We start from the raw sequence: 15,974 nt of genomic DNA, 5'->3' as shown, positions 1-15,974 counted from the left end.
CTCTGGGGGTCCATGAAGGCTTGAAGAAATGTTATAATTTAAATCTTGAGTTAAGTCTTGTGGGTCCATGGCCACAAAAGGTATTGAAAGGGAGCCCATGGTGAAGGGAAGGTTGAGAACCACTGAGCTATAGTAATGTTTCTCAAGCGTGGAAGCCTGAAGATGAAGAATTCTGGGAGTTGAAGTCCAGGCCTCTTCAAGTTTTCATGCTTAAGAAACACTGAGCTAGAGACAGCTAAAGGAAAGAAGGGAAGCTTCTCACAAAAGGTATTTAAAGGGGAGGGGGTCCGTGGCAGGGATGGTATTCACTTACCTTCGCTACTAGTTCACTCACTTCACTCACACATGCCACCTCCGTGCATGCATAGGACCTTCCACGCATGCACAGAGCGTCAAAAACAGGACATGAAAATGTCCGGGCAAGTGGGTGGAGCCTCCCACCGCTGCCGCTACCAGTTTGCCCAAACCGGGTAGAACTGGCTGAATACCACCCCTGGTCCATGGTGAAGACAAGAGAACCATTGATATAGATCAGGGATGTCAAATTCAAGGCCCGGGGGCCGGATCCAGCCCTTGGGGTGCTTAGATCTGGCCCATAGGGCTGCCCTGGAAACAGTGAAGGAGTGGCCCACAGTGCCTCTGTCAGCGAAAATGGAGCACGTGGCCCTCCCAAGCTCCGTTTTCATTGGCAAGGGTTGCAGGAGACTGTGGCAATTGAAAATGGAACTCAGAAGCCTGTTTTCAGAGTGCTCGGGCCACCACAGCTGCCCTCGATAGGAGTGATGTTGAGCTGGCCATGCCCACCCATCCCTCTGAGGTCAAAAACTATCCGGATGCGGCCAGGGATGAAATCCAGCAGGTTCTGACAGGTTCTTGAGAACCGGTAGTGGAAATTTTGAGTAGTTCACAGAACTGGCAAATACCACCTCTGGCTGGCCCCAGAGTAGGATAGGAATGGAGATTTTGCAATATCCTTCCCCTGCCACGCCCACCAAGCCACACCCACAGAACCGGTAGAGAAAAATTTTGAATTTCACCCCTGGATGCGGCTCTCAATGAAATCAGGTTTGGCATCCCTGATACAGATTAAAGAGCACAGAAAAACTCAGGTTGGTAAGGATGCAGAATTATAGGCCGACTCTCAGTTTTACCCCTTTGAGACTGGTGCAGTTTCACTCTAGCCTTAGAAAAAGGACACCCGATTTATCCGATAGCCTTGAAATTTTCACTTTAAATCTTTGGACAACCTTTCCAACAGACAAAATACACAAATAACAAGGAGGATGAAAAAAAAAAGCCATCATCCTACTGATCCAGATAGCAGCAAATAACTATTTGCTGTACACAAAAGAACTGAAGCACGTATAAAGCTCCATGCCCTTGATTTTGTCCCTTCATCGTGAAACCACGCCTCTAATCATTCCCCGATCAGACACACAAAAGCGTGGGAAAGGGATGAAAAAGCAGAAGCATGAATTGTGCCATTAAGACTGAACAGGCTCCATCTCACCCACAGTAGATCCCTAACAGCAATGGGGGCAGAGACAGGGAAGCGCCAGATGGCATCTCCTGGTATCTCCATTGTTTGCTGAGACACCTGCAAGCAGAGGGCATTTTAATAACAATGGTCGCTGTCATAGATTTGAAATAACCACAATCGCTTTCTCATACTGCAAGCAAAAAGAGACATATATTTCCATGGTAAAGGAAAACAGCAGGCAGATAGTTTTTGACTTACAAACACTCGTAAGGATAATGCATCACTCTCTGAAGGTACGGCAGGGCTGAAAAAAGCGACTTATGAACAGTCTGTGCATTTACGACCATTGCAGTACAGGTAGTCCTCAACTTACAACAGTTCATTTAGTGACCGAAGTTACGACATTCCTGAAAAAAAGGTGAGTTACAACAATTTTTTTACACTGATGACCGTTACTGCATCCCCGTGGTCATGTGATCAAAATTCGGCTGCTAGGCAACTGACCTGTGCTTATGACAATTGCAGTGTCTCAGGATTGTGTGATCTTTTGCGACCTTCTGACAAGCAAAGTCAATGGGGGAAGCCAGATCCTCTTAAGAACCCTTAACAGTTGCAGTGATTCATTTAACAACTCGGGCAAGAAAGGTCGTCAAAAGGTGGTGAAACTCGCTTAACAACTGTCTCGCTAAACAACAGAAATTTTAGGCTCAGTTGTGGTCGTAAGTCGAGGACTACCTATATTCCTGCAATTATTAAAATGTGAGTGCTTGGCAGCCAGCATGTATCTGCGACCTTTCCAGGAGACAATCGACATCAACGGGGGAAGCCAGGTTCGCTTTAATGACCACATTAGTCACTTAACAAACAAAGGAAATCACTTAGTGACAGAAGTTCTGGTCCAAATTGTAACTCAAGGACTACCTATAAGTTTAGGGCTGTCAGACTCAAAAATTAACTTGATTGACTCATGGAATCTCAAACCTGATTTGATATCTTGATGAGGCCTAGATAATGAAAAGCTTATATCACCACACTTTCCTTATCAGTAGGGATAAGGACCTGCGAGAACACACCCACTATAAAAGCAAAAGTTCATGTATAAGAGGAAAAAATTTCCACTGATTCATTCGGCTTTAACAAATTCCCTTTGCACCGTGCTAACTCCCGGTTCTTCAATATTCCATCTGGAATTATTCTTCAAACCCCACAAGCAACTGTGATGATTTCCAAATCCAGTAATTGAAAGCGGCCGGTGGTCAATCAACAAGAGAGACAGTTCAATCATATCTTTGGTATCAAATTAAGCATGACATGAAAGCAAGCCAAAATCAGAGCAATACATCAAACCGTTTCTTTAATATATCTGCAATCCTACTGAAAATCAATGAAGTTGTCAGGTGTTCCCACCGATGTTTACTGTTTGTCTACCCAAATGTGGACGGCAATAGTTTCTGCTAACTGACATTTCTAACATCTTCAAAAACAACACTAAGAATAATGAATTGAACTGTAAACTTGAAGTCACCAACAATGAATGAACAAGACCAGGTCTCCATGTCCCAAAGGTGCTGTTTCAAGAAGCAATTGGACTTTCTTGTTTGTCTTTGAAGAGTGAAGAAGCTTCTTGGATGAGAAATGAAAAGTCTTCAAAGACAACAAGAAAGTCCAGTTGCCTCTTGAAACAGCACCTTTGGGACAACTATGACCTGGATGACTGAGAATCTCCATAGACACGAGGTCTCCCTGTTACAACATTGGTTCATGAGTCTGATATGCTTTTCTTGTGAATTATCCACTTCTTTCAAATGATGAGCGAATCTGTCTGGAGAGTTGAAAGCATGCAGTCTTTTGCAAAACTTTTTTTTTTTAAATCTGTCACATTTCAGTCTGGACATTTAAGTTTGTGCTGAGAAGCTGAAGATGTCTGGTTCTCCATATCCTATCAGTCACCAGTTAACAAGTTTGACAAAAAAAATGTCAACATAATACACTCCCTTGAATTCTTCTCCTGATCAGTGAATCTTTTTCTTTCCCAAATATTTGTTTCCTTCTTCCCATCTATAGTTTGGGATCAAGGTTATGCTAAGATATTTTACTCAGGGGTGGGCTTCAAAAATTTTAGCAAGGGGTTTTCTGCCCTGGCCATGGTAGGCATGGCTTAGTCAGCCTCCTGCACCACGGGGGGGGGGGGGGGCTTTTTGCCCTCCCCGGGCTCCGGAGGCTTTCTTCGAGCCTCCAGGAGGGCGAAAACGGCTTCCCCAGGCTCTGGAGGCCCTCTGGAGGCCAGAAATGGGCCTGTTTCTGGCCTTCCCAAACTTTCAGTAGGCCCATTTTTTGTCCTCCCTGAGCCTGCACATGCTCCCTGCACTTGCATACATCTAAAATGGGCCATGTGGCGACTCCTGGGAGGGGAGGGCAGGGCAGGGCCAGCCAGGAGTGGGATTTGAGGGTTCTCCTAATTGCACAGAATCTTAGCTAGAGGTTCTCCTGAACCCCTGTGAACCCCCAGCCCCTGATTTTACTGCCCCTGTTTTTCCCCCCTCCCTATTCTGGCAACAGAAGGTAACAGGATCAGTTGTTAAATCTACCCTTCTTATTATCCTGGTGGGAGAATACCATTTTCTACTGCTGCTTTATGAACCCAGGAGAGGTAAAATTGTCCCCAGACCAAGAACGAAGTCTTCAAACAAAGAGCAAAACAAAATGACTCAGGGCTCAGCCAAAGCTTGACGTTACTGTTCCCTCAACATCTACCACTTTACATAATGGTAGGGCTGGTCTTGAGATGGAGAAGGTAATACCAGGTGAGGAAATAGCAATATATTATTTATCCCCCAGGAGTGTGAGACTATTTCAGTAGATTCTCCTGTAACCAAAGGATGGAAAAGATTTTTTCCCCTCCTTTCACATCAACATACCATTTCTTCATCAACCTTTCACAAATATAACTTGCAATCATTCGTATCGGAGTGCAGGGACTCTCCGGAAGGGGTCTGAAATCTAAACACTGGCTGGATTATTGGGGGGGGATGGAGAAGACGTAAAATGACAGAAAAGTTGAATTTTTGACAGCTGCTAGTTTTATTTTGCGTTCCTATATTTCACTCCCACTTCCTCGGGATCATTTTTGACAAGCAACAATTAATTTAGACAGCATGTCCTCAGCCCAAAGTACCGTTCAATCATAATCCGTTACAAAGCAGAAGCTAAGCAAGAACTAACCAAGGAATTTTTTTTTATTTTTTTTTTAAAAAATGCATTTAACTTTTCAAAAACTCACCAAATTTTTATCCCGTGCATTGAGTCGTTTTGTGATAGCATGGTAGGAAGTGTTTAGTTAACTTCCTTCTGGAGAAGGTCTATCTCTGTGGTCACTATAAATAAATAAATTAATTAAATAAATAAATACACAAATAATCATTTCACAAAGTAGACAGCACACAAAAAGCCACTCCTAGGCTCATAACCACCAAACTATGGTTGAACCAAGAATTATGATGTCATCCTCAGATGTCATCCTAAATCACTGCATATAAAGACCAGCAAGCCTTAGCTTGCAGATTCTCCATCCTCGAGACAGATTCATGAAGGGGGTGCTTTTAATACTTCCCCAAATTCAAACGTAATCAGATGTTCCTTTACAAGTAGAAGTGGATGCTTTCAATGTTCTCCAAAATTGCAACAACAGAGAAGAGGACTGTTACGCAGTACATGTATAAGATTGAGGGAGATGAAATTGAACTCCGGAGAAGCTGCTATTAGTAACAGAAGTAGGAAAGATAAGTCTAGTCAAGCCATACTCATAAGGATGATTCAACAGGAGGATGTCAAAAACTTCAAAAAAATTTTTACAGTTGAAGCAAAATAGCTTCAAATAAAGTAACCCATCCTGTACCCTTCAATAAATAATGCACTTACTCTACATACACTCAGATACCCAAACTACGCAAGCAATATTAATTTTACTTCTATCAAAGCCACTTCTCTGTCCTCAACAGAGGTCTCAATATTTCATGTAAGCAGCCGAAAGGGATTGGATCCTAGCCAGACTTGGCAGCCAAATGTTGACTTTATTTTGACAAACACAGGAGATCCAAGGGTTAGTGACCCAAAACAAGCCTTATTCCTAAACCCACATGTTCCTTTCCATTTCATCGTAGTCCGCCATGCATTTCTAACCCTGTGTCCATTTCATTGAGTAAGAACTAGTCTTACTGATGATATGGGCAAAACTGAGAATAAATAATGACTTGAGAATAAATCATTGAGGTCTTGGTAGTAAGCGTGGGGCAAGGAAAAAGAAACAGAGGGATTCCTTCTCCACTTCATTTGTTTTCTTGTTTCTTCCAGAGTCAGTGCCCATGGCAGTCATCATAGGTGTGGCCGTTGGAGCTGGGGTGGCTTTCTTAGTCCTGATGGCCACCATTGTGGCTTTCTGCTGTGCTCGCTCCCAGAGAAGTAAGTCGTTTTCCTTTTTAGTTCATTGACTGTCACTGTGGAATCACATGCAGAACCAAACAACCAATAATCAAGACTCCCTGAAGTATTTTTTTTATTTAGTAGTGTGTACTGGAGTGGGTCCTATCCAGAAGAAAAGTGGAAGACACAGCCCTGTAGACAAAAGAGATGCACTAATATTTATCCATTTCAGAAAGGAGGGAAAATGATTCGTTCGTGTGTATTCACAAATAATAACATTACAAATCTTAAGTTACTTCTGTTATCTACAGAGAATGATGGCCTTGTTAGAAGAGTAGGTCAACCTATTTTCCAAAGCACCTGAAGGCAGGACAAGAAGCAATGGATGGAAACTAATCAAGGGGAGAAGCAACCTGGAAGTAAGGAGAAATTTCCTGACAGAACAATTAATCAGTGGAACGACTTGCCTTCAGAAGTTGTGGGTGTTCAAACACTGGTGGTTTTTAAGAAGAGATTGGATAAATATTTGTCTGACATAGTATAGAGCAGAGGTCTTCAAACTTGGCAGCTTTAAGACTTGTGGACTTCAACTCCCAGAATTCTCCAGCTAGCATAGCTATGCTGGCTGGAGAATTCTGGGAGTTGAAGTCCACAAGTCTTAAAGCTACCAAGTTTGAGGACCCCTGGTATAGAGTTTACTGCTTGAGCAGGGGGTTGGACTAGAAGACCTCCAAGGTCCCTTCCAACTCTGTTATTCTGTTAAGAAGCATTTGCATCTGGAGATTCAGGGGTTGCTATGGGGATGTTCCGATAAAGCTTTCCACAGGCTACTGTGAGCTACAAGGACACATTCCTTAGGTCTCAAATTTCTCAATTAACAGTCCCATTCACCTGAAAATGGATTTCCTCCACATCACTCATAATATCAGACTGGAAGTTTGGAAGATAAAGAGCCTTGGTGGCGCAGCAGACTAAAATGCTGTTAAGTAGCACCATTTGCCTGCAATTACTGCGAGTTCAAATCTCACCAGGCTCAAGATTGACTCAGCCTTCCATCCTTTCGAGGTAGGTAAAATGAGGACCCAGATTGTGGGGGCAATAAGGTGACTTTGTATAAAAAGAACACCACTTCAGGGGGGTCGAAAGCCCTACTAAGCAGGTATATACAAAAGTATGAAGGCTATTGCTTAATGCATTGTAAGCTGCCCTGAGTTTCCAGAGAAGGGCGACATATAAATCGAACCAATAAATAAATAAATAAATAAATAAATAAATAAATAAATAAATAAATAAATAAATAAATAAATAAATAAGACCTTCTGTACTGCCTACAAGAGCAGGCAAAGAGGATGTGCAAAAGCTGGACAAAGATGGCAATGAGTTATGGTTTGTTTAACCATGGTATATTGAATAAGCAATTGGCTGAGCTAAACCAAAGTTACATCAATTTTGGAGAGTAATTTTTTTTAAACAGGAACGGGTTTGCAAAAGGAAAGTGGCAATGATGTCCGAACACTTCATTACACACTTTGCCCAGGCAAGCCCACAGCAGATAATTGCACAAGTGCAGAATTAGAGACTCTTGGGATATGCACATCAAAATATAACCCTTAAATTAAAAGCACAATATCTGAAGTATGGTATCCCAATTTCCCCCCCAACCATAAAGACTAATAAACATCTCAGACCTACAAAGATATCCACCTTTCATTTCTATTCATCCAGAAGCATGGAGAATAACATCAGAACTGTGCATTAAATCCTTACAAATGCATAGTATTTATCTCATCCTGGGGAAAAAATATGTTTTGTTTTTGGAGATTGCAGGGTTTGGGAGAGTTGTCCTTCTAAATGAAATAAGCATTTAAATCCCATGTCAAGCTCCAGTTGGCTTTTAGTCCAGCTGGAGAAACAGATGTTAAAAACAAAATAAAAGATTCCCATGAATGAACAAGAGCTGCCTTATTGGAGAGAAACACGGAGAAGTTCAAGAGTGATGGTTGTGTGAATCTAAAGGCAACAAACCATGGAATGATAGTTGCGTCTTCTCTTGGAAGCTGAAAAAAAGAAACCCAATTTTTTTCACTAACTTTAAGGAAATTAAAAGACAGCTAAGCCAAAATGCACTGCAAAGTACTTGTTTGTGTTGCTGAGAACAGGGAATAAATAATTAAAAACAGCTCTTTTTAGAGAGTTTATAGTGAAACCATAGAACTCTGGCTTCTCCCAGACTTATTAATAAATGGCTGGGCTTACATACAAGGCTGATTTTCGGAACCATAATCGTGTTTTCTTCAGTTTCCCCTCCTCCACCTTTCATAACACTCCCAAACCCCATTAGTGACTCTTTCAGGTATTAGCAAATTAAATCTCTGGCAGTCATTAATCTTGCATTCTGGTTAAGCACTGTTTTTGATGGATGGGTGCATGACTAAAACCTGAGAAAAGGCCAATTCAATTTCACTGGAATCATTCAGCAGTGATGTGCCATTCAGGCTTGCTTGATAGAAAACGGGCCAATTCATTGTTACAGCATCAGTGGTCAGACACAATCAGCCTAGTTTGCATATTCTTCTCCCCCCCCCCCAATCTCTCTCTTTAATAATATATGTGAACAAACTGCATCATTTATTTGATTCATAGGTGGGAAAAAAGAGAGAACATGTGGTTCATCACGTTTTTCTTATTTGAAGTAATCAGATGGTGTTGGGTTTATTTGCAAGGCCTACAGTCTATCCATCGTGCATGTGATGATGTCCGTTAAAATGTAAGGTTTAGATTTTGGCAAGCCAGGATGGAGAAGAAGTGGTCAGTTGGAAGTTGAAGCCATGTGCACAGCTAATGGCATTCTAATTTATAGATCTGATAAACTCCTCTGCTTACCAGCAATAACAACATTAAAGCTGATCATGAAACCAAGGATTAGCAAAAGACAATCCATTGTGAGTACAGAATGCTAATGCTTCAAATCAGTGTTGATCTCTTGAAAGAAAAGCAGCATAAGGAATAAGCTGTGCCAAATATGCTGCTGCTGCTGCTTCTTCTTCTTCTTCTTCTTCTTCTTCTTCTTCTTCTTCTTCTTCTTCTTCTTCTTCTTCTTCTTCTTCTTCTCCTTCTCCTTCTCCTTCTTCTTCTCTTTCTCCTTCTCCTTCTCCTTCTTCTACCGTATCCATCATCGAACATTGGCGATCATGTTGGCAATCCTATTTTTATCAACAGCCACACGAAAAAGTGCTGTTGAGTTTTGTCCAAACCAAGCCCTTAGATTTTGAAGCCATGATTCTTCTGCCTGGACCTCATTTTCCTTCAATCTTTCCTTGGAGGGTTAAGTGAAGTATGCCATATTTTTCTGGGTGTCACATCACATGTCCAAAATATTCTAACTTTTTTATGGTTTTGATGATTTCCCTTGGCTTTCCCAGGCGGCTTATCACCTCCTCATTTCTGATTTTGTCAGCCCAATTTATACGTACGTAACAGCTGCCTGTAAATCCACATTTCAAATGCTTCTAGTCTCTTCTACTGTTACTGCAAAGGTCCTATATAACCCTTGATTGTTTGGTTGGGATGGGTTGGGTTGGGTGTTCTTGCTGGCGAAATATTTAACAAGATTTCTAATGATGGCTGACAATCACTGACAGTTGATAAAAGAAACAGGAGGCCTTTCAAAAGGTCTGGCCCATAATGGGTTAGGGGTCTGCTTGGTCAACCATTTTGGATTCTGCAATGGAAATTGATAGCGTTTCAAATTTGGGATAGTGTGATCAACAATTTTCAAGAGCAGGCTAACAAAGTGTATTGCAGTAAAGAATTGGCTTGCACATGGGAATCTCTTCAACATGGCTCATGAAACCTTGGGGCTTCCCCATCTTAGTTAACAAAACACCCGTTTTCAAATGACTCAGATGGAGTGTTGTATAGTATGCAATGGCAGCGTAACATTTATAGGCTGCAGGTATTTGCTCTCATCTCATCCCAATTCCCAAATCAAGCTTATTTTTCTCCCTTCTTCATAGATATACCGTATTATCAGCTGTAAAGGAAATCTCAAAGGGTCTTGACAACCCCTTTAGGCTTATAAAAAATTACTAACATACGCAAAACCATCACAGCCATCAGTAATAAAAACAAGAGCATCCCGCAAGGAAGAATTAGTCCTTAAAATGTACTCATATGCATCAGTGGCCTGCCTTTTGAAAGTCTTAAGTAACCCAAAAACGTAGTATTTGCAAATGACCAACCGAAATGACCTGGTAGATTTCTCTGGAGGAAATGATCTCCAAAACAAATATAAACAAACAAACAAGCTTTGGCTGAGAAATCTCATCTCTTCTGAGACCTTCCCATGCCTAGGAATACATTCATAATTAAAAATAAGGAAAACGAAAGGCATGCATGTTGCATAAGAAAATGACACTACGATGTTTTGATCTTTTGCCATCTGAAAAGCCACCTCGCTACGCAGTGGGATTTGTACTGTAAGCCTAACAGGCACTGCATAAACTCACAATTGTGGAAATCTCTGGAGAGCCCAATTATTCATATCATAGCAGTCGGATTCATTCAAGGCAAAAGAAAGAGAAAGAGGCTGCAGAGTTGACCCTGGTCTCAGGAGACGTCTGCTGTTTCAGTGCTGTCACAAATTTATTATCCGCCAACAGTAGGAGCAAACTGCATATTTAAATTAACATAAGGGTTATGTTATGGATGCCATGTTCATTGAGCCTATTCCCTCAGTCTCCCGTTAGGCCTTATTGAGTATAACAGCAATCCGAAGTGAAGTAAGGCAAGATTTGGCTCGCTTCTATCCTCCACCCAATTAAAGATATAGTTTTAGGCAAGTCTCCATCACAATTTTCATCAGCCCCTTCCCTGTTATTGCCGCTGCTACTCCTACTGCCAATCTAGATTGAAAATCAGCATTTAAAAAATGCAAACAACAGACAGCAAATTAAAAAGGCATGAATTATTCTTTGAAATAATTGAGAGGAAGAATGGAGAAGCAAACCAATGCAAAAGAACACCAACAGACAGAAGGCCTGGATGAAGAGCGAGGGTCTTCAAGAGAAACTTAAAAGAGTCCTTTTAGGGATCTCACCAAATTCAGAGATAGTATTCTAGGGTGCATGGGGTGACCATATCTGACATTCAATATGTGTGATAGAGCTGGCCTTCTTGTATGATGGAGTTAAATTGTTACCTCAGGGATTAAGCACTGGGAGAAAATGGCGGCAGTCCAAAGGCTAGGGAATTATAGGACTCACTGCCTGGCCTCTGTCCCCTATTTTTGGAAGATCTCTGCTTCATTACAAGCACTGAAGACCAATTCAGCTTTTTGTCCAGCATCCTCATTTCACATCATTTTTAATATTCACCTCAGGCAACAAAATGCCATGGGCTGGTCTTCACACTTCGAGCACCCCTGAAGGCCCTGCTAATCAACCACATAGCCAAATGTAGATAACCAGATGTTCTCCTAATGTTTTGGACTTCAGCTCCTTCCACACCAACCAACATGGGTAGCAATAAGGGGCTGTAGGAGTCAATGCAGTCTTGAGTAAGCTACTATCCTTTTCTCTTCCCTTTTGCATCTGAATCATAACTGAGCTCTTCCCAGATTTATTAAATTTCTGAACCAAAACATTCTTTTGCCTTTTTTTTTGCAGTCAAGAATTCTCATGCCTTCATTGGCATACCTGAATTAAATTATACATGCACTTAATCAGCAGAGGTGGGAAACAAATAGAACTAAACCCAAGAAATGCTATGCTGTGATAAGCTTATTCTTTCCCTAATAAACTTTGATATATTAGAAATGAAGATTTTTTTTTACAAGCCACGGTATTTAAAGAAACAGAAATCCACACAACAGATATTTTTCCCCCAATAACCAGTTTCCACAACCTCTTCCTCCCTCTTATGAGACAGTCTCTCCAGCAGATATTAGGGAAGGAAACCCACAATCAGATTGCTTCCGTTTATCCTACTCGATTTTGAAACTCTAGAAAAGGCCTAATGTTCTGCCACTCACATACATACCCTTCACTCTCCCCCAAAGTGTGCTATCAATATTCCTGGAAATAGAGAAATAAGATGAAAGCATACTGTATGCCTGATTTGTTTCCCCTTGCTCACTTTTTTTTAAAAGAATCAAATTCTTTCTGCCCCATTTATAACAAACGATATGAATTTCAATAAATTCTTATTAAAACACAAGGCAGACTGAATCATCGTTATCTTCAGATACCACTTCAGGATATTTTGTTAATCCTAAACATTAATCAGCTTGATGTGAATTCATAAGCTAATGAACCTAGCCTGCTCACATTCTGTTTCCTTTCTATATTCAGTATGTTGGAAGGCATATTTCTACCCACCTACAGCAAATGTTTTGTATCTCACCTCTCACCATCTACAACATGGCAAGAGAATTCAATCCATTCAATTAACATACTTTTCATTGTCGGCGGCTTTGTTTGTTTTGCAGTGAAAGAAATTCAGGTTGACAACTTAAGTTTTTCTGTTTCATAATTCAAGTTTACTTGTCACTTCAAAAAGCCCCCATTCCAACAGAAGAAACTCTGTGGGTTGTTTGATTTGATAAAGCTAAGAGGAGGAAAACAGAGAATGTTCAACCTAAGCATGGAGCATTTGCTATCATGCTGCCATCTGCCACTCATCGTATCCCCCACTTGGGAACTTACTCAAATGTTGTCTGTTCCCTTCTCCAAAGTGCAGGAGAAAAGATCCTGTCCTGCTTGTTCAGGTAGCTTTCTAGAAGACACCTGTCTGATCAGCAGATGCTTTCCGAGCATCAAAGGAAATGCCGTACAAGCATTTACTTTTCAGAAAATGATGCTTTGGAGACAAGGAAACCTTCTGTGCAGCATCCTTTGAATTGAATAAGATTATTACCTGACTGAATAAGTGACTTAATCAAATTACAGCTAGTCCTCAAGTTATGAATGTAATAGAGTCTGCCCATAATGATCGTAACTCATAGAATTACAGAGTTGGAAGGGACCTTGGAGGTCTTCTACCAACCCCCTACTTAGGCAGGAAATCCTATACCATTTCAGACAAATGGTTATCCAATCTCTTCTTTAAAACTTTCAATGTTGGAGCATTTACAACTTCTGGAGGCAAGTCGTTCCACTGATTAATTGTTCTAACTATCAGGAAATTTCTCCTCGTTTCTAGGTTGCTTCTCTCCTTGATTAGTTTCCACCCATTGCTTCTTCTCCTGCCCTCAGGTGCTTTGGAGAATAGCTTGACCCCTTCCTCTTTGTGGCAGCCCCTGAGATATTGGAACACTGCTATCATGTCACCCCTGGTCCTTCTTTTCATCAAACTAGACATTGTGATGATAGTGATAAACCATGACCAACCTACGGTAATTTTACAATCTTTTTTGTGATGGTTATGGCAGTCATTAAGCAAATGCCACAGTCATTAAGCAACAATGATTCCTTAGAGGCACAAGTTTTTGAAAACGGTAAGTAAATAATGGTTTTTAGCAAAACTGTCATAAAACACAGTCATGTGAACACGGGAAACTGCAAACAGCCATTGAGTGTGGTCTGGTTGCCAACTACTTGCAATCATGTGATCATAAAGGATTGTGGGAGGTGACCATCAGAACTTCGAATCTAGGTCATAAGAACCCCCTAAGTAGGTCTGTTGGAACTTTCAATGGTTACTAAGCAACCAGTCATATGTTGAGAGCTACCTATATTGTCAATGTTTTCAAAGAATCAATAGGCCACTTCTTAATCAATTCTAGTATACTCTAAATGACTAAAATTTGAGCATTCTTGTGCTGCTTTCTTATATGTGCCCAATCTCACTTCTATATTTGCAGAATAGTTCTTGTGTACTGTTTCTCCAGGATCGTAAAGAATAGAAACAATGAACATGCTAAGAATGTAAAATCAAGAGTGGTTTATTAATTGATAAAATTAAAAACTGGGTTAGCAAATTACAAGCATCCCCAAAAATGCCATCAATATAGTAATCATTTGGAAAGACTTGAGAAACTGCTTTGTTAATGAAATGAACAAACTTTTTCCAGAACTTGGAAGAAACCAAGAGGGACCAGACACATTTCAATTAAATGAGAAAAGCTTGTCACTTTCTGGAATAGCTGTTTTAGTACTAATGAAAATGTAGATCATCCGTTTTCTGCATGAGGTACCTTGCCAATTATAGGGGGAAAATCTTATTTGTAGTTTAATTGATTTTAACATGATGCTAAGTTGGATGGCCTTCCTTCCTTCCTTCCTTCCTTCCTTCCTTCCTTCCTTCCTTCCTTCCTTCCTTCCTTCCTTCCTTCCTTCCTTCCCTTCATTTTCTGTAATCATTTATATTATTTAGAATTTCTCCAAGAAATCAAATGGCAGTCAGAATCGTGCAATCAGAGCCCCACAATGTATATAAAATAGTCTGGGGCTTTTATTACATCAGTTGTCATCACATCTTCCCTACTTTGACTTTCAGTCTGTAGATACCTAGAACTAGATACCTCTGGTTCTTAATCAATTTAATTACAGTACTTGCAGCCAATTGGTATATTAAATGCCTTCTTTTGGTACAATCCTGTTCCTCAAGAACTATACAGTAGTGGCCAAAATTGTGGAAACCTTTTGGGAAAAGTGTATTTTTGAGGTTTGACCATTTTTGGGGGGGGGCGTTTCAAGATAATCCTATTCCACTGCTGGAATGGCCTGGGAATAGCCCAGACCTTAACCCAATTGAAAATCAATGGCACCCAATAAAGAAACTTGTTAGTCAGAAGCGACCCAGCAATAAAACCCAGTTAATAGAAGCAATCATTCAATCTTGGTTTCACATTAGAACAGCTGCAGAATTAAAAGACTTGGTTCACTCCAAGGGAATACATTGTAAGGCCATAATTCATGCTAAAGGTTACTAATATAGTTATTAACTGACATGGTGATAATTTTTGTATATCTCATTTTTTTCTACATGTTTCGCTTTTCTTCTTTATACTGTAACTGTTAAGCTAATCGTTCATAAAAGTTATTGCATTACATTCTTGATTAAATTATCTTTTCATTGATATATAATTTTATGGTACTATTTCAAAAAAAAATGGTGTTATTAGCTAGTTTTAGAAAATACACTTTTCCCAAAAGGTTTCCACAATTTTGGCCACTACTATAGTCTTCTTGGTTTCCCAAACTTCAGTTCAATCCCAAAGGAAGACCTTGGAAAGGCATTCCTTTCAGGGGTCTATCAGTTAAGGAAGCAATTTCCTCTGGGAAATTGCAGAGGGATGGATAAAAAAAACCAAGATAATTTCAATACAGTTACCTTGCAACAAGAAGTTCAGCAGCATGACCGAAGCCATAACCCCCATCTGCACCCCCCCACAAAGAAATGCTGAAAGAAATTTTGAATCATCTTGAAGATGCAGTAGAATAATAGCAGCTACTTTTACAGAGTTTTTTTTAAGCTGAAGGAGAAAAAAATGAAGGACATAAAAGAAGTTCTTAAAGAATGTACAGATTAGTCTCCCACAAGGCACAATGAAGCATCATTTTGAATCACTTCTAATCACAGACTGATAATCCTTTCTTGGATAAAGTTTGTTTATCCAAGACCTGAAGAGTTGATCTAGTAATCAGGATTTTATAGAGCTCCTTCAATCTTGAAGCTTTTGATCTACTTGCTGACCACATCCGTTTTTTCTGGATAGAAATCAGGAAAAGTTCCAGCTAAGGAGATACAGGTCTTTGTTGTGTAATAAATGTAATATTGTATTACCTAAGCCAGAAGTGTCCTACCTTGGCTACTTTAAGACTTGTGGACTTCAACTTCCAGAATTGCTGACTGAAGAATTCTGGGAATTGAAGTCTACAGGACTTAAAATTGCCAAGATTAGACACCCCTGATCTAATCTAAAGAAGGTCCAGGGTGGTAGAGCAGCTAACAACAGAAGACGTCTTCCTGTTTTAATAAGAAAATGTAAAACTCATCACAAGCAATCTTCTATATATATAAAAGCCAAATACCACTCACTCATCACGAAATCTCCAGAACAGTAAAGCCTACA

General features: G+C 40.3%; 1 protein-coding gene across 3 annotated transcripts in view; it reads left to right on the top strand.

Moving 5' to 3' along the window:
• The window catches only part of KIRREL3 (kirre like nephrin family adhesion molecule 3), an 847,361-nt gene that overhangs the window by 785,123 nt on the left and 46,264 nt on the right, over positions 1-15,974 (top strand). For all 3 annotated transcript variants that reach the window (XM_034421931.3, XM_034421932.3, XM_087876028.1), the window contains one exon: positions 5,831-5,938. In XM_034421931.3, the coding sequence (XP_034277822.1) occupies positions 5,831-5,938 (108 nt within the window). The remainder of the gene's footprint in view (positions 1-5,830; positions 5,939-15,974) is intronic.

This window comes from Pantherophis guttatus, chromosome 9 (genome assembly GCF_059756535.1).
Source record: "Pantherophis guttatus breed Tessera chromosome 9, ASM5975653v1, whole genome shotgun sequence".
NCBI lineage: Eukaryota > Metazoa > Chordata > Lepidosauria > Squamata > Colubridae > Pantherophis > Pantherophis guttatus.
Note: the sequence above shows the minus strand (reverse complement) of the source record. Positions and strands in the feature narration are given on the sequence as shown.